Here is a 19709-nt window from a genome sequence, read left to right on the forward strand (position 1 = left end):
CCTAACGACTTACCGTTACAGCGGCCCCGTTTTCTTGTCGGTTATCGTTCCCGGATGTCAGTTGTCCGGTACCGCACGGGGCGGGGGATGAGGCTGCTGTCAGGCCGGCGCTGAGCGGCTGCAAGGGCAGGGAGGAAGAGGCCTCGGAAACCCGCGGTCACGACAGCGTTGGCTGCTTCGGCAAAACACGAGACAGCGCTCTGGGCGGCAGCGGGGGCTTTGCCCTTCCCTGGTTCAGAAGCGGGCTGTAGCGGGGGGTTTGCCCTTCCCTGGTTCAGAAGCGGGCTGTAGCGGGGGGTTTGCCCTTCCCTGGTTCAGAAGCGGGCTGTAGCGGGGGGTTTGCCCTTCCCTGGTTCAGAAGCGGGCTGTAGCGGGGGGTTTGCCCTTCCCTGGTTCAGAAGCGGGCTGTAGCGGGGGGTTTGCCCTTCCCTGGTTCAGAAGCGGGCTGTAGCGGGGGGTTTGCCCTTCCCTGGTTCAGAAGCGGGCTGTAGCGGGGGGTTTGCCCTTCCCTGGTTCAGAAGCGGGCTGTAGCGGGGGGTTTGCCCTTCCCTGGTTCAGAAGCGGGCTGTAGCGGGGGGTTTGCCCTTCCCTGGTTCAGAAGCGGGCTGTAGCGGGGGGTTTGCCCTTCCCTGGTTCAGAAGCGGGCTGTAGCGGGGGGTTTGCCCTTCCCTGGTTCAGAAGCGGGCTGTAGCGGGGGGTTTGCCCTTCCCTGGTTAGCGGGCTGTAGCGGGGGATTTGCCCTGCCCTGGTTCAGAAGCGGGCTGTAGCGGGGGTGTTCGAGACGCCGGGACCAGGCAGGATCAGGAACTACGCTTGGTCGTCCTCCCTCGGACAGGCAGGCGGCTTATCAGTAGCCTGGGTGCTTGAGAAGAGAAGCAAAAGCAATTTGAAATAAAGTACCCTTTAAACAGGGAGGGTCGGCCCAAGCTTTCATCTCAAAATGGTGTAGTAGTCTCTGGTAAGCCAGCAGAGGTGGAAAAGCATGAAGAAGGAAGCAAGTCCTTTCACAAATCTAGTCTAGTCTTCCCCTCAGGTATCACATCACTGCCTCACGGGTACAGCTACTGGTACTGTCAGCACACCAGTCAGGTGCTGGCTTAAACTACAGGACAAAATGGCAGGCCTTCCAAAAGTAGTTGACAACATCCCTTCAACTCCCAGTTTAATATTGCAGTCATATTTCCCCTCATCATTGCCATTAGCTAATTTAAATCAAGATTACATTTCTGCCTTGTTCCATTTTGTACACTCAAAATTCAGATGTTGGCAAATTTAGGCCAAGGGAGATACGCTCATTTCTTTCCAGACACAGTCAGCAACCTGTGAAAAAGTAAATGTAATGGAAATACAAGCACAATCAATTTCAAAGTGTGAAAAATCAATACACAATAATGTCTTCCAAAATAAAACTTTTTTTTTTCTTAAACGTGGCTATACAGCATGTTCAGAATCCTAAGCATAAAAACTACTGTCCAAAACTAAGAAGATGCTATCAATTTCTCTTTAAATGTAAAAACAACATGGAGCCCTTTACCAAAAATAGTTTATTGCACAAAACTTTTAAAGGAATTCCTATGCACATTATTTTCATAATCAACATGCCTTGTATGATCATAAATATTAATTGTACATAGTATAACTCCTCCATCCCCTGGGTTATCCACTCAAGAACATGAAATGATTAACTTCTGTCTTTACGAATACACTTTATTCACTGTCATGTATAAAACAGAACAATATTGCCTTTACAATACCCAGAACATCTTTCCCTCCTCTAGAAATCTGTGCATATGTATTGGAAATTAGGCTGCTCTACTGCCCAAGACTGAAGTATTACACATTAGTAGGAGACAAAGAGTGAACAGATAACAGCTGATGAGAATTAGTAATTACTTTGGACTGTAATTGCTTTCACATGAAAATATTTAAAGGCTCTGGTCACAGCAAGTCACATGCAACAATTCATACTTCCCTGGCAAAGTTAATAAAACATATATCACCGGTAGTGGAGTTGTCATCTTTACGTTAAATTTATATTGATAATACTATCTGTCCCCAGTGCACCTTCAGTGTTGTCATAACTATCATTACAACACCTATGCCACTGCAGTTCACTCCCCTAAGGAGGAACAAGTAACCCATGAAAATATGAGCTCTAAAACTTTCATTCTGCATTTTACTCTACTCTTTACATATGTGAAATTCTCATAGATTTCAGCTAGGATATTGCCTGAATAAACAGTACGGGATCAGATCCTCCCATTGCATGAGTGGTGCAGGGACTCAGTTGATCCCAATACAGTGCACAAATATTTCCAATAAATCTGGAAGACAACAGAATGGAGTATTATGCAATGTTCAGCAACACCAGAGACTCGGGAACCAGAGACTCGGGAATTTTTTTCCTTTGAAGGGTTTGCTGGTTTTCTGTTGTGTTTTTTGTTTGTTTGGTTGGGTTTTTTTAATGCACAACTATTCAAGAGTCCTCAAAAACCCTACAGCATCTGAAAAAGTAATGCTGCAGCATTCACCAACTTTCTTCACTTGGGAAACATTCTCACATTACAGTGACATTTCTCCTTCATCAACAAGACTTGGTTTAGTAGGTAGCAACCACTGAAGAAACAAGATACAGAAAATACATTCTACTGCAGTGCTTGAAAAATGAAAAAAATATTTGAGAGATTATTCTTCAGTTTCTAAAAACACACCAATGTTAACGAGGCACTGATTTTCCTCTGATATATTTGGCAGTGCTGTGACAGGCAGAGGGGAGGCAGTTTTCATTCCTACAACTAGTTTGGTTTATTGCCTAGACAGCAGTCCTGCAGCTTTGTAGAGCAAGCATGCTCAGCCTCAGGGTGTGGCTTCTTAATAAAACAGCAACTATTTCTCTGGATAATGAAGACACATAGCTGATGAGCTGCAAAGAAAAGGCCTTGCTTTTATCCCATGCTGCATGCTCCTTCTAGAAGGCTTCCCAGTGACTTCTGTAACTTAACTGACTTAGTACCTCATCAGACTTAGACCCTCAAGTCTGTCTGTCCTTCACTTAAATAAACAGCATGGTGCTTCTGTTAATAGAAAAAACACTTGGTGAATATAAAATTAAAATACCTAGTGTCCAGGTACTTTCAGAGAGAGACAGGTGGATCAATGTGGAAATCTAATCTGAGCACTTCACAACAGCTCCTTCAGCTCTAAAAGCAAAAACATGCATCTAAGGCTACTTGACTGTAGAAGCCCAGATGTCTTTGTAAGGAGCTAGTGAGAAAATGCAACACTGAAAATAGAATGCAGGATGATTATTGATACAAAAAGGAGAGAGGACATTCTGAAGAACTATGAAGGTTCCTAACAATTCTGGCTTCTTTGATACCAGATACAACCTTTATTCATACAACTGTTGCCAAACTTAACGAGATTAAAACATAATGGAATCTTAACTATAGGCAATGTATTTACTAAAATGAACAGCAACATTAACACTAGAAAGTGTTATTTTATTTAAAATCCTGAACATTCAATAACTTTTTTGTACTGAATGTATTATTCATTACCTACTTTTAATTTTTGTTCTTTAACAATACTGTGGGGTTTTTTTTCTTCTTTGAGCTTAATATACAGGCAACTTCAAGAACATGACAGCAGAGAGATAATCAGTACCATTTACTCTGCAAAGTAGACTGCAGCTGTATGCAGACATTAACTGTCTAAACTAGTCTAAAGCTTTTGACTTTTCTTTGAACTGTAATTCTGTATGATGGGTACCTCATGCCACACTAATGCATTTCTTCCTTCACCAATTTCAAAACCTTGGATTTTTAGCATCACTTGGCTTTGATCCCAATAAAATGTAATTTAAAATCAGTCAGTATAGACACTTTAAGTGCAAGTATTCAACTGGACTAGAGCTTGAACTGGTAATTATGAGAAACTGGACTTTGGATAAATACGGGTGGGTTTGGGTTTTTTGTTTGTTTGCTTATTGTTTGCCTTACTACTAAGCAAACTGCAATAATTCCCCCCCCCCCAAACAACCAAACCTATCCAAAAGCAGCAACAGTCTTTTTGGAAAAATACATGAACTACAATTTTTGTTTTTTTCCCCAGCCACTTAATCTACTTGTAATTATTAGACTTTTTAATGCCAATTATAGTGGATAGAATTGACCTGTTTTCTTTATGTTTTAAAGACAAAAACATACTAGTGCATAAGTTGCCACTAAATCTTCCAAATAATGTCACATATATTTTGAATTGTGCTTTAGCACTTAGCACGTTGGGCAAAGCAGTACCTCCACACTGAATTTTTGACCGAGGAGAGGGCAGGCTTATCACTGTACTACAACCCAGACAGAACAATGGGACCAAAAGTGAAGGAATCTAAAGTGGGCCACTTTAATAATAATCTAGTCAAGGTGCTCTGCAGAGGGGCTGCCACAGTACCAACATTTCCATTCATGGTGAACACCTTGTAATAGGGGGTGGAAAAAGTAGGGGAAGTCTGTGGGATAAGATAAAGCTAATAAAAATAATTTTATAGGCATTATAATTTTGTCTTTTAAAGTTAAAAAAATTACATTTCTAAAAGCTCTGGCATTAGGGGCTAATTTCCCTAAGCCATTTGTACAGTATGTCAAAAACCAGCAAACTTAAATGTAACATTGAAACAATGACAGTAACAAAAAACCCTCATGTCAGCCTTAACTTACAGTATATAAGCATATTGAAACAGATATTAAAAGTCAGAAAATTATGATTTTTTTCTTTTATATATATATTACACGCATACCTTTTTCAAGGGTGTCTACTTCAAAGGTTGAACTAAAAAGGTGCAAGAAGTGTTTGTGCAGTGAAGCAAAGCTCCCTACTGGCCTGCGACTGTAAGAGAAAAACTGACACTTCAGAAAACACCTCAGGCAAATCTGCCAAAGATACATACTGGTCTGCACTGCTTGTCTTTACAGTCTTGTCTCTTTTGCTATAGGTCAGAGGTCATCTTTGTAACTAGAAATGGCTTCAAATGAAATTGTTTAATTTAACTGCAGGCATCTGTAATCTGAATTTCAAGAATACGAGATTATAGGAAAAAGGAGAGAGGATGTTCAGAATATCCAGTTCTCAACCACTGCTGATGGCTGAACATGAGTAGAACTTATTTTTCCCTGTGATTTGGATACAACCCAAGCTAGGGGAAAACAACACACCCCTCTCCCCCCATATGAAAAAGCCAAAACAAAACCAAACCCACCAAAACCCAGATGTTACATAGTTAACAGTCATTTCTTAACAAACTCACCCAGATTGGACAAATACAGACCTGGAATCAGATGCTCCTTTTGACCTCATTTTAAACCTTCATCTGAATCTCTTACTACACCCCAAAATGAGCTAGATTTACCACCTAGCAGTCCCCAACATGACAGAATTACTATGGTAAGGTTTCAAACAAACCCTTGGACTAGCACGTTCTGCATTTAGTATTACACCAGTTTCTCAAAACCATGCCCTTTTCTTCTACAGGCAAAAGCACAACTCTGAACACCATTTTTAAAAATGAAATAAATAAATAATTTTGATAAAGATTTGTTTACATACTTAAAGCAATAGGAAGACAGACAACTGATAAGGAGGTTATAGTGTCAAAGCTTCCTTGTCGCTAACACTACAATTCTGTTTCTTATCATCTACAGTAGTAATCTCTTGCTGGTCTGATGCAGTTGCAGGACTGGTAGAGGTAAGGTCCATTAGCTGCCCCTCAATCTGAGTCCATGAAGACATTGATTCATGTACTGTAATGGTGTGTTCCTCCATCTGACGCTGAAGGCTGTCCATCTCTTGCCTTTTGAAAGTATTGAGAACAAAAAAGCAAAAATTAGCAATCAGAAAGCTAACTGCTAAATGCAAGATCAAAAAATTACTTTTCTGATTCTTGATACCTACTCCAAGACTACCTAAGCTATAACTGTATACAAGAGAAAGCAGTCTACAGGAAGCTTAAGAATTGTCTTTAAGAGCAAAACAAATACAATATGCTTAGTTCAAAAATAAGGGCCAACAATGCAGCAGCTCCTTTGCTGCACATAGACATTGCCAGGAATGATGCAGCACTGTTTCCTCAGTAAAGCCACTTAGTGGCTGCAACCTGATGAACGTGGTACTTCTGCAGGTATAAAAGACAAGATGGAAGGTAAAGGTGAGGAAAGCAGCACAGAAAACTAGCTAGATAAACATATTACGACTTTAGCCAGACACCAACTTAACAAAGTGACTAGTCTGGTAGTACAGGATCACAGAATATGATCACAGGCTCGCTCCCCTTGAACATCAGCTGAGGTGCTAATAGTAGCTCAGTTCTCCTAATAACCTGAACTGGTCTTCCTGAAGTTGTAGCTTTCCTGCTCAGAATATCACGTGCAACCTTGTAAGGGAAGACCTGAAAACATATTTTTGGCAAAATGAACTTCCTCTGTAGAGATTTCTTATTAACACACTACCTGGGCTATCCTGAGCAGCCCTTCTCATGCTGTGAAGAGAAACACCAGCTTTTCCAGCAGCAAGAGCTAGAAATAGCTGTTTCTGGTTTGTTCTGCTGTGTACAATTTAGGATGGACATTTTGTCTAGTTTATTGTAAAGGCTTCTTTTCCTATTTCATTACCATATAAGCAAGCACTTACAATGACAGAACATCCTACTGCCCTAAATATAGTCCAAATGAGAAGAAAAGAATTCATTTTCCAAATCCTTTTTTCCTTAGACTGGCAGCTGGTTTCTTGGAAACATTTTTAAGATTATTTAATGAGGTTGAAAATAACAGGTCATACTTTAATTGCCGCAGACAGCTGTTCAGATTTTTTAAAGGCTCCTTGCTCACAGCTGTCGATGGTTTCAACAGTTCTTCCAGCAAGGCAGCAGGCACTGGACAATCAGGAATCTTGACTGGAGTCACAGGATTTGAAGAGTTATTCTCTCCTTTCAGTTCCTTCCTCTGGTTAAAGGAAAAAAAGAAGAGCCAGAAATACAATTAAGTTATTTCATCAATGTCATTTTTACCACATAGAGTCTCACATCACACTACTGCTACATTCTGCATTACAGAGCAAGAATCAGAAGCACGTTCATGTTAAGTCTCATAGGTCGCAAGCAAAAATTCCTAACCTAATGTCATCTGCTAGCCATGCTCCTAAGGAAACAAACAGCATCTAGAAGGATCTACTCAAGAACTCAGCCTACTAAAGAAATAAAACAGGAAGGATTTAAAGCAAATGACTTTGATCTTCACAACAAATTTTAATAACATTCTGTCAGTATAGTTAAGCGAACAATTCATTAAAAAAACAATAGTTAAGTACAATCAAATCCTTTTGGAGATTCTGGAACCTGCAGGATGAGGTATCAGGACCAGTGTCTAAAAGAATGAAAGGAAGCTTCCGTACAAAATTCTATCTCCCTAAGTGAGAGAATTATTTCAGGGAGGGAAAGAGCAAGAGATCTACTATTACTGCATTTGCTGTGTACTAGTAGCAAATCAGAAAACTCAAAGAAACCACTAATAGTTACCTTTTGAAATTGTGGAAGAATGAAAAACTAGACAGTATGGAGAGGACAGACACCGGAACATTAAGAAGGTTTTAACTGTAAGAAGGTGTTAACGCTGTATTTGCCCACAAGTGCTACCTTTTTTGCTTTATTATTATAAGTCAAAATGTAAATGTAAGATAATATGCTAAACACAAAGATTTCTGAAGTAAAATGTGGGAAGTCAAGGTCAGTACAGTTACTTACGCCTGCAAATCTTCCTGTTTTTATCATTTCAATATCAGAACATCAGTAAGTCTATCACAGGCAGGCATTTCAGTTCAGAGTTTTCACCTGGTTTCCTGCAGCAGAATATTTTCTGGTACTTTAATTTAAGAGCATTAGCAGAGTATTTTCCAGTACCCTACAACATGTATTCTTCCTATTTAAATACCTTCTTTATTTTGCCATGCTTCAGGTCCAACTTCAGTTGCTGGTTCTGCTGCAGCAGCGACTTCATGCTGTTCTTCAGTTCAGTCACTTTAGCCTGCAGCATAAACTTATCCTTCTGAGTCACTGATAGGTCTTCCCTCACCATTTCCAACTCAGTCTTGATATTCTAAATGGGAAAAGAAGACAATCAACACGATACAGGGAAATGGTATAAAAATTCCAGCCAGCTAATGTTTTTATAATTTTTTTCAGTTTCCAGGGGAAACTTGAAAAAGAAACAGCACATAACACTGCTATCACAGAAAAACAGGAGTTAGACAATAAAAAGTCAGTAGCCTATTTTAATGCGTAAGGTCAAGCAAATAAGAAGCTAACAGCACAAACAAGTAAAACTGAAAAAAGTAAAGACACGGCAAAGCACATAGTAAGTTTTTAAGAATAAAAAAAAAATTTAAAAAGTATCAGAATGCTTTTAAACAATAAAAACATTGTTTTAATTATCTCCCTACAGCAATACCAGTTATCCATGAGAATCTCCACCAGTTAGATTAAATACCTGCAAGACAACTTGTATCCCTTCTAACTCCTTGTGGCTGCGCTGTTCATTCATATCCAACTGCTGCTTAAGCGTTTCAATTTCTCTTTCTTTTTGTTCTACTTCCCACTTGAGGTCTTCCATCTACCAGGGGTGAGGGGAAGGGTGGAGAGGGAAAAGAGTATCTTTAGAATTATCCGTCTCTTTAGAATCAACCACAAAATCTGAAATACATTTTTATGTTTCATGAACCCTTCCTGCTTCTAAGATAACCTAGCAAAACTTCATTAAAAATGCTGAATTAAAGACAAATGAAGTAATACAATGCGTCATAAATAAGTATAAACACAGTAAATATGCAGGTTTTACCTCTTGGCTTACTACTGGCTGTTCATTAAGCTTGTCATCCAGCTTTTTCTGCAGAAGTTGGAGCTGAGACCTGGCTTCTGCCAGCTCTTGCTGAAACTGTGATACCTCCTGGGAATGTTTTTCATCCTCTGCCCTATAGAACAGGATTAACAGACACAGCAGACATTCAATCTGTCCTTTAAAACAAGTACTTCACTGGGTTAGCTATGTAACCATAAATTACATGGCAGTGCATGGAACTTGGTTAGTTATAGTTTTGACCGAAGGCTTTGCCAACACATTCACAGCAAGAAAAAAAAAAATCACAAAAAGATTTTATATGAGACAGATTCATAAATATATAATTAAATATCGAGAAATTTAAAAAAATAAATAAATAAGAAAAAAGGAAATCCTTGAGCACTGGCCATAGTCCAGTTGGAATTTTGCTTTTGTTTTAGGAGGAATAGGGTCAGCCTTATATCCATTCTCATGGATAGGTCTGATAATTTCTTATAATTTATGAAAATATCTTCTGTATAGGGAAACAAATTGAATTTGAATATATTGTGTAATATATTCAACAATCAAATTAATCCTCTATGTAGTTCCTTAGGGATGTGAAAGAGAGAAGAATAATAGGATATATATGAAGTGTTAATCCTTACTAGTAACATGAAATAGTAGAAATCTGTGTTGAAAAATTTTAAAAAGCATTGGGTGAAGCCTAAATACAGTGTACTTCAGGTCTCACTGAATTATGAAAAGACAGAAAAATGCAAGTACTCTCCTACAGTCCAAACATGCATGTTATGGTCAGGCTCAACTGGGCTACATTTCAACATCATCCACTCCAGAGTGGCAAAACTGAAAATTCACTAATGTATGTCTTTTTCAGAGGATCTGTTTTATTTACTGTTCTCTAAGAACTTGGACATTTACTTACTGCAGTTTGTCCACATCAGCCTGAAGAGCTTGGACAAGCAGTTCTTTGGCATGTAGCTCTTTCTTGATTTCACTGAGCTCAAGCACAGCAGCTTTGTAATGACGGCGGTTATGTGCTGCATCTGCTTTGGCTGCTGCTTCCTACAAGAAAGAAAAAAAAGATGCAATTTTTCTTTGTTTTATCGCTGTAGGTGCATCATAAAGGGAGCTAGAATAAAGGGGTACAAAACAAATCAAGAAGGAAGTTGTGCAGCTGTTAACACTTCTCTTTTTGTCTAAAAAATTTAGTGTTGTTATCCTTACTAATGCTAATGGCAATTAATAAGTATATATAATGGAAGAAGCATGTTTGCTGCATTGCTTTTTTATTGTGAATTTTTGGATGAAGTATCATCATTTCACGATATGTCCCATGCATTACAAGTCAGAATAGAACTTTCCTGCTAGTCAGTGAGTATGATTAAAACAGACAGACAAGGGACAACAGAAAAGACTAGCCATCATGACAGAGACCCTGCAGGAAGCAGTCTATTATATAGCACAGGTTTTGTAAATCACCTTTTAAGTAAACAGAACAAAAGGAAAACCATTACCTGCTTCTTAAGCTCTTTAACTTTTGACTTTTCTTTCTCTAAGGAAGCCTGTAAAGCTTGAATAAGTTGTTGCATTTGCTGATCCTCTTCCTCTTTCCGCTTTAGGACTGCCTGAACCTGATACCACATCACAAAAACAAACACACATTTTGTGTAGGCTTACTGGAAGACCAGAAAAGCCAGTAGAGGAAATACAAACACGAGCCAATGCAAGGACTGTAAAACTTCTCTCTGCTGTTCACTGATAACTCCCTCCTCACAGTACCCTTCAACCTTAAAAAAAGCTACGGTAAAATGCAAGCTCATTTCCTGTATTCCCATTTGCTTATACCCCAAGAATATATTACTATTGGCATAAAAATCATTCATCTCAATGAATCCATATGTAACAGTTTGTATGTTCCAAGTAACTTAAGTGAGCCACACTTCCACTATTGCTAATATTTTAGTGTGATTTTTTTTTTTTTTTCCCCAAAAGAAACAGTTCTGTTTAGTGCAAAGTTGCATTTCTGATCTCTTGTTTAGCCCCCTATATCACTGCTTACATTACCTGACACACGGGAGATCCAGATCTGGAAAAAATGCACCAACTTTGTATCATACAAGTAAGGATGTCTACATCCTGTTATCAGACGTATGAGCCAATTCCTTTCTTAAGATATTACATCAAAATGTGAAATACCTGTAGATTCAGTTGTACCAAGTCTGCCTCTCTTTTTGCTAATGCTGTTTCCAGGATATTGTTGTGCTCCCGCAAAGCGGCGTTTGACTGACTAAGACCTGTAAGTTTTCCACGTTCATGCTCCAGTTCAAGGGCCAATTTCTTATTAATTTCTTCTAAACGTTTTATCTTCCTCCTGAAGCCTCTAGATTCCTGAAGCTATAGCCAAAGGGGAGGGAAAAAATCAAATCAAACAAACAAAACCAAAAACTCCAGACTACTAACACAAAAGAGCTGCAAGCTAAACTCATTAAACATCTTGCTTTCCCAGAGTGGGATTTCTTTATTCTTATTTTCTTTTTTAAATTAACACTTCAAAATAAGTTCTGCTAGGTATTTTTTCCTTTTGGAAGACTAAAATGCTTGCTAGAAAGCAGAATCCAGGAGTACTGTTCAGCTACAGATCAAGAATAGTTAATATATATCATTTTTTGTGCAACTCTACAACTGAACACTACCACCCTGCCCTCAAAATCACTGAGCATCCATGACTCCAAATAGTTTCAAGAGACAATGATTCATTCATCCTCACTGTCTCATGACCAGACACAGCTCGTATCTAATATGGGAACTACTTTTCTCTCTTATCTTCTTTTCCCTTATACAACAATGATTCATAAAACCACGAAGAACCAGCACAGGGCAGCAAAATTAGCATGTGTCTCTGAAACGATGTTTCCTATGTAAGATTCTAATTTCGTGGAATAAATTTCATGTTGGAATAAAATTTTACTGTGCACCTTCCCATCTGCCATGCAAATTCAAGCAATTACCTCATCCTCAAGTTCCAGCACTTTCTCTCTGTATTCTTCAAGCTCCTGGCTGGTAAGTGAAATCACTTCTTGCAGCTCTTTTTCCAGCATCAACTTACTGCTGCTAACAGCTTGCAATTCTGTCTCCAGAGCTTGAATCCTTTCCTAAAGACAAAGAGATCACAGTGTGATTAATGTATCACCCATCTACAGAAGAAATTTTGTTAAAAAGTCTACTTCTCTACCAAATATTAAAGGAGGTGCTAGTGCTTAATCAAAATGTCTTGCTCAGAGCTTTCCACCCTTGCATCCAGCTACTGCTGTTAGTGCATTTGATATTTTGTTCTATTGGTTCAAGGAACTGGAGCTTCCCCTAGTAAATTAGTTTTCCTGTCACAGTCAGAACATAGATGAGTAAGTTAGGGCTACCCTGAAGAGCTTTTAACTGTCAATGAGAAAAAAAGCAGTAGGAGTTAGAATTTTGGAAAATCTTCAGAGGCTGAGCCTTTCAAACCAAAAAAACAAATCAACCAACAAAACAAAAAACCCTCAAAATAATAAAAACTAAATCAACAATAAAAATTAATCAGGAAATTTAGCACTAAAGCAGATCATGCTCTTGAGGTTGGATTACAATTCGTAACATGAAAGATAGAAGTAAAATTTTAAAAAGTCAAACAAAAAAAACCAAAGAAACAACCAACCAAATCAAAGCCTGCCAAATCACCTCTCTCAAAGGTAATCAAGGAAATTCTCAGTGCTCAGAACATTGATACCATCTTCTCATCTGGCTTTATATTCCAAATACTTTAATTACTTCAGTGTAAAATAATATTTCAAGATTTAAATTTAATAACAAGATAGCTCTGTCTTTTTACTAACAACATTAAAATACATCTGCATACTTGAGCAATCTGGTTGTTTCCACCATCAGTGATTTGTGCTTTTAGTTTGCTCAACTCTGCTTCAGCAGATTCCTTTGCAGTGAGAGATTCTTGTAGCCGACGACTAAGAATGCTGACTGCATTCTCATAGGCTTTATGTTTTGCCTTCATCTCTTTCTGAGCACTAGTCAGATCTGACCCTAGACGCTTCATTTTCTGTTTCTGCTCAGTAATGGCCCTGGAGTGAAATGAAACACAAAACATCAGATTAAAAAACCAAAACTGTCTGAAAACAGTACTAGAAGATTCATTTTTACCATGGACCAACAAAAACCAACTCCCACTTCTCTCCCCTTGTCCCAGAGTCACCCACCTCAGAGAAAGCCATCAGGTTGGTAAGGCACAATTTGGCCCTTTGCAAGACAATACTCTGAAGAGTCTTGATAACGTTCTACGAAAATATGTTAACTAAGAGGTCTTTGTCAGAATTAGTAAAACTCCAATATGAAGGAACATGTACTACTCTCTCTAAAAATAACACAATTTGGAGTAAGAATCCAACCTAATCTGAGATCCTTGGTGGATATGTCAGGTATCTTAACAACCCCGTGATCACCAGTAGGGGGGGGGCTGATAGGGGGAGCAGGGGGGAAGAGTTTTCATTAATGCCAACATTCTAGCCAGTCTAGGCTAAAATTCAGTGAATGGTCATTAGGATTAGCTCCAGTATGCATGTTGTATGGCAGAGACTGTTGGATAAAAAAGTAAGAGAAGCTGCAACTCCTGTGTAGCATGTAGCCAACACTTTGCCAGGGATATATACGACTATATGACACTCTGATTATTTATATTTCCCAAAGGAGACAGTAAAGAAGAGGAAAGGACTGATTGCTCAAAAGGTGAATACAAAAAGCAAATGCTGTAGTTGTTTTGTCTGTGCTAAAAGAACACTTACTTTTTTGCTTCTTCTTGCATTTGTTCTACTTGTTGTTTCAATGCCTGATTTGCCTCAGCAAGGGATGCCATTTGTTCCTTATCAAACTGTAAAGACTTAAGAAGGAAAAAAGCACCCATGAGAGAAAGAACAAAAAGCATGTTTGCTGTATGTTGGATTATAAAAGAATAAGTATGAAATTTCAAAATTACTTCCATCTCTAAATACAAACTGTTCCAAGGTGCTCCATCTTTTTTTTCTTCCCCTTTCTTTTATTTCTTCTTTAATTCTTCCTTCTGCGGCCACCACCATAACACATATGAAGAGAGTTCTAGTTTGGTCTTTGCTCTCAGATGGAGTTTGCTTTGGGACCAGGGAAACTGTTTCCACATCACACCTCTAGCACTCCTGTAGCGTGCTTCTCCCCACTTACTTACACAAGATGTTAATAAGCAGCCACATATTTTCAGAATGTTGATAGGTATATGCTCAAATGTATAGGCAATATTAAGTATGTAACTAAGAACCTTAACGTGCAGGTGCTCATTCTGTTTATTCCCAAAGTTAATAGAAATAGCAATGTATCCTGGATGTAACACTCTCACAGTCCAAAAATTAACATCTTCCATACCTGTAGGCGTGTTTCCATATCATCTCGTTCTTTCTGCACTGACTGAAGATTATTTTCTATTTCTACCATCTGCTGGTGAACCTGAGATACTTCCTTCTGTAGTTTTGAATGTTCAGATTCAAGTGACTGTTTTTCAACTTGAATTTTCACTAGCTCTTGTTTTAACTCTTTCACTTCTGAGTCCAACCGCTTCTTTGTAGCTTTCAGTTCGCTAATCAGCTGGTCCTTAGAACTTGCATCTCTTCGATAAGCTTCCACCATCACCTTGGACACAAGAGTTTCAAGAGGACAATGTCACCTCTGTTACAAATTTACAAATTTAATAGTAAATTACTATAAAGTATTTATTGATATTCTTTTAGTTTGGGAGAGGGCATATGGGTCAAAGAATACAAGCCAGTGTCATCTTCTGTAACATATTTACTCTGGTTCAAAGATTTTTATGTAAGCTCAGATATCAAATACCACTAATTATCAGCAGTTCATAAAAAACTCAGTAAGAGTGTTTATAGCAGTATGGGATACCCTTCTTCACATTCTTTATAGAACAGCACCAATTAGGTGTCATTTTTTTAAACTAAACTAATTGTAAAAAAATAACCATCCCATGCACACAATAACTTTTGCCATGACAAGAGGGTTTAATTGTGACTGACAGCTTAAACAGCCTTCCCAAACTTGAACCTAACAAGCTAAATCAACCTTTGTCATTAGGTTAATAAGAGATCAAGCAGTAAACTAGTGGTGCCACCCTATACATGACACATATGTGCAACACTAAACAGTTTCAATTTAATGTTTCAAAACTGTGTAAATTCAGAGTAAAATTTACAATAAAGCCCTTATTTTCCATCTAATTACTGAATCACCTATTGTTTTTAAAAGCTGCAGGAAAATGACGACACTTTTAAGATTTTCACCAGTGCTTTTGCAAAAGCAAACCCAGAATGAACAATCCAAAGAGAGACATCCTATCATTTGACAAAGTCCCTGAAGTCCAGTGAAAGCATGAATTGTTTGCTGGATCTGCTTTTACATTTGTTACAGATGAAAATTCAACTGTACAAAACACAGAAACTATAATTACGTCACAAAGTTCTTTGATACAGAAAATTGATTCAAGTTTCCTCACAAACCTCTCTGAAGCACATGCCCTCACTGTAAAAAAAAAAAGTATATTCCTTGGTTTTATTTCTTTGAAATAGTTTGCTTTTGCTTACCTTCTGCTGCAGGAACTGCTCCTTCACTTTTTGAACCTGTCTTTTAAGGCTGGCACTTTCTTGTTGCAGATTTTCTACCTGCCAGAGGAAAAAAAAAAGCATAAAGAAAAAAGAAAGGCATAATTAAACATGACCAAACTACTGTGTAAGGAAGGTATTTGGCCCACAGAGCCACAGGAAAGGAGCAGACTAAAAAGTTACTTCCAAAACGGATCTGTACTCAGAATTACTGCTTTTTAAAACTGGATTTTAGAAAGATGGTGGTTCTTGGAAATAGACAGAACAAGATTAATTAACCTCAGCTTCCCACCCCATACCACACAAATGCATAAATGCATATTAGGGGATATTAAACAGTGAGCTCAATGATGCAACAGGATGTAAAGTGTCAGTCTAACAACAGGGAAATGAGAGAATTGATTAAAATATTCCCACTAACTGAATCTCACAACAATGTATATGAATTCGTGTGTACCAATCTCCTCTCATGTAACTGGCTCTATCATGTGCCTGCAGCAATACTTCCCTGCAGCAGCTATTTTACATAAGATACTTCTAGGGATTCATTACCTGGCTTGACTTGATTGCCATTTCTTGTCTCAGTTGTTCCAAGACTTCTGATGCTACTTCTGTATCTTCTCCAAGACGCATTGCTCCTTCATCAAGTTGCTCTTTGCTTGCTTTTGCTGCTTGCAGAGCTACTTCCAAGACGATCTTCTCATTCTGCAAATACTGGATCATATCATCTTTAGAAGTAGCATCACTTTGGAATTCCTCTAATCTGGCTTTCAGTTCATCATACTGTGTTTGTAGGTCGTCCAGGGACTGCTCTTTGGTGTGCAACGTCTCTTGGGTCAGAGTGAATTGCTTCATTAGGTCTAGGTGTTCTTGCTGTAAAGATTCAAGCTGCAGATCTCGCTGATGCAAAGTCAACTTGACCTTAGAAGAAGAATTTTAGGATTAAATTAATACAAAATGAATGTTATCTTTGCAAATACACTCCAATAAAAATAAAATATTTTAACTAATATTTTAGCTTCTAGGAGAAAATAGGAGAAGGTGAAAATATTTTTTAACTTTCCTAGGCCACTTCTTCTATTTGCTCTACTAATTGCATTGATTACCTTCTGCAGCATCTATAATCTTACAGGCCAAGCAACAACCAGAATGACAAACCTAAAATATTCTTAAGATTCACAGTATTCAAAATTTTTATTTGAAAAATGTGCCCACTGTAGATATACCAGGTAAATTCAGTGTTATCAATGATAATACCATAAAATGGATTCCATTACATGAAATACAATACTGACCTATCACGTACTTCATCTCTTTCCAGCCCCCGACATGCTGCCTTTGTAATGTTACAAGATTAAAGCAGGAGTCTGTAGCAAAGGGCAAATTTATTACGCTGTAAGTGTATATAATGATATCCTGACTGCCTAACAACTTTCAACATGGATCCATGCTTCTTGTCATATATTGTATTCACTAAAAAAAATCCCAATATCTACAAGATAGTAGTTCTGAAATTTCAAAAAAGTACTGTTACTGAGATGGTTACAAAAAAAGGGAGCCTTTTCACCTGGGACAGAGTGACTTTGATATGGAATTCAATTTTGCAGCAATCTTTCAAGTTTTAAAAAAAGTTTAGAGCTCAGTAGCTATTTACTATTGCCTTTTCAGCCAAATAAGTATTTCCCCTGAAACGCTTGTCAGTTGCCTAATAACAGTGTACCTGTTCCAATTCTTGCTCCAGGGTTGCTGCAGAATCAGCCATTTTCTGAAGCTGTTCTTTCTCATCTTCAAACTCTTCTAGTTTTCTCTGCAAGTCTTCTTCCACCATGGTTTTAGCCTCCTGGATCTGCATGAAGGCAGCTTCTTGATCTAACATGTCAGCCTGCACAGAAAAAGCAAGGAATCAACTTTTGTAATTTCAACAGAGGGAGAGTGGCATGGAAAAAAAAAAGAAAGAAGAAAAGTAAAAGGTAAATTATCAAGAAGATTTCTAGAGAAAAGACACAAGCAAAAATAATTCTGATGCCTGCCTTACACTTAAGTGTATGAATGGGTGATACTGATGTCACCCATTCATACACTTAAGACACTTTAGAATAACACTGAATGTCACGTATACTTGTGACAATCTGAATTCTTCTTATACAACACCACGTCCTTTCAAACTTGATGAAACAAGACATAAAGAAAAATAATCTTGATTAAAATTAAGGTCTTTGGAAAAATTCTGAAACAAGAGATTCCCTGGATGCTGTAGCTACTCCATGAAATAGCAGTTCCTGTCATTTAGGCAACTGCCATCAGTAACACTGGAGATAGGGTGGTTCCACTAACCTGCTGCTTTACTGCCCTTTGAGACTTAGAAGCAAGAATGTCACTGAAATTCAGTGGGATTTAAGGTTCTAAGTACTTTGAAGGTGAACATACTGCAGGGCAGATTTTACCCATCTTTTCTTACTGGAGGGCAGAAGGACAAACTTGAGTACTGAGCAATTTCACACACTTAAGAAGGACTTTACTGACTTAGTTTAACTTCCAATTAAGTTTTCTCTTAGAAAAAGTTCCTGAATGGACAAAGGAGAATATTCACATCCACCTTTAAAATTCAATTAAAAACAAACACCAGAGCTAAAAATGCAAGTGTCAGCTTGGGAAGCATATGGCCTTGCTCCCTCTTACTGTTCGTAATGTCAAGTAACGTCAAGCAAATTTACTTGCTCTGACATATTTACTGTTTTTACAATGCAGTATTTGAATCAATTTATAACAATTCAATGTTACTTTGTCAGAATAGCCTTGAGTTTGCAAACCAAATGTACAACCGAGGCAGAAGATAATTTATGAAGACCACCTACAACCATACCTCAATATTTTGCAGCTGTGCTGCAATACGTTCCTTTTCCTTAATGGATCTGTGCTGGGTTTCAGTCAGCTGCTGAGACAGTGACACATTCTCTAATTTGAGATGTTCCAACATACCTGCTTGGGTCATTTGCCCAGCCTAAAGGAAGGTGAAAAAAAAAATTAAAAATCACAGATTAATACCAACAGTCAAAGTTTGACCAACAAATTTAAGAGTTTCAGCAAAAAAATAGTGTTGAATCTATCTGTGCATTAACACCTCATGATGAAAAACAAAACATCATCCCAGCCTGCTCTTCACCTGAAGAATACACAAGTGAGACTGGCTCCCTCGTCTGAGTTCTTAAACAATGTCCTCTGGAGGAAAACTAACATAAAGAAGAACAGATTCTCAGTCCTCCTATCTGCAAGTAAATCATAATACCTGTATATTGGCCATCTCACTCTGCAGTCTGACACGGGCCTCCTGTGCTAGTACAAGCTGCTGCTGGTACCACTGCCGCACATTTTGGAGTGATGTGATTTCTGTTTCAGATGCCTTTAGCTTATTGGTCAGTGTGGTCCGTTCCAACTGCACCTTCTGAAGCTGGTTCTGTAAGGAAGCCAACTGCTGTCGCAGATCATGAACTAGAAAATGAAAAATAAAGAACCTGGACTAGTGTGCTCCATTGTTCTATTTTTATGCACAGATTTTCCAGGCTTGTTGCTATAATCACAGTTTTTTTCTTTTTTTCCCTTTCTTTTTGAACAAGCATGCATATCCCTAAATATCTACAGGAAAAGCCAATCTTTATAAAGTGAGGGAAAATGCTAGAATCCAAAGTATAAGGTCATAAGCAGAACAAAATTAAAATAAATTAATTGCTTCTTTAAGCAACGTTCTTTAGAGGCAGAAAATATGAACTAATTAAAAATCAGAAGGCAGGTACCTGACATCTAGAGTCATCATTGCAAACCAATATTTGTACAATTTTCTAAAAACCATTAGTCCACTGACAAACAGTTACTAGACTACATATTTATGTCTCCTTCTCCATGCTGGCAGTGGCAGCTTGCAAATTGTGGCACTTCTGTGACACAAAATAAAAACCAATCATCTTAAAATTCAGACCATTTTATTAGTATGTCATCAATGAAACACAAATCAAGATTTCTTCTTGCTCTGGGACTTCAGAATTATGTTGAAATAAAATGATTTATGGAATAACAAATTTTAAAGATTGACATTTACATCATCCCACCTGTGCTGTCTCTGGTGAGAACATTTTTTTGCATATCTTCAACTTTCAGC

The 19709-nt window shown here is 38.1% G+C and overlaps 1 protein-coding gene across 1 annotated transcript in view; it reads right to left on the minus strand.

The window, feature by feature from the left end:
• Positions 1-5389: 5389 nt before the first annotated feature.
• GOLGA3 (golgin A3) overlaps positions 5390-19709 on the minus strand; it is a 22298-nt gene continuing 7978 nt past the window's right edge. Inside the window, 18 exon segments of the mRNA XM_010178480.2 lie at positions 5390-5845; positions 6829-6992; positions 7977-8141; positions 8532-8654; positions 8880-9012; positions 9805-9944; positions 10397-10513; positions 11079-11276; positions 11891-12034; positions 12775-12991; positions 13709-13803; positions 14319-14582; positions 15539-15616; positions 16109-16477; positions 17277-17438; positions 18420-18557; positions 18843-19045; positions 19660-19709. The exon segment at positions 19660-19709 is cut by the window's right edge and continues 36 nt beyond it. Coding sequence (XP_010176782.1) covers positions 5638-5845; positions 6829-6992; positions 7977-8141; positions 8532-8654; positions 8880-9012; positions 9805-9944; positions 10397-10513; positions 11079-11276; positions 11891-12034; positions 12775-12991; positions 13709-13803; positions 14319-14582; positions 15539-15616; positions 16109-16477; positions 17277-17438; positions 18420-18557; positions 18843-19045; positions 19660-19709 — 2968 coding nt within the window. The 3' untranslated portion in view covers positions 5390-5637.

The sequence above is a fragment of the Antrostomus carolinensis genome, unplaced genomic scaffold, assembly GCF_000700745.2.
Source record: "Antrostomus carolinensis isolate BGI_N321 unplaced genomic scaffold, ASM70074v2 scaffold48111, whole genome shotgun sequence".
Classification (NCBI taxonomy): domain Eukaryota; kingdom Metazoa; phylum Chordata; class Aves; order Caprimulgiformes; family Caprimulgidae; genus Antrostomus; species Antrostomus carolinensis.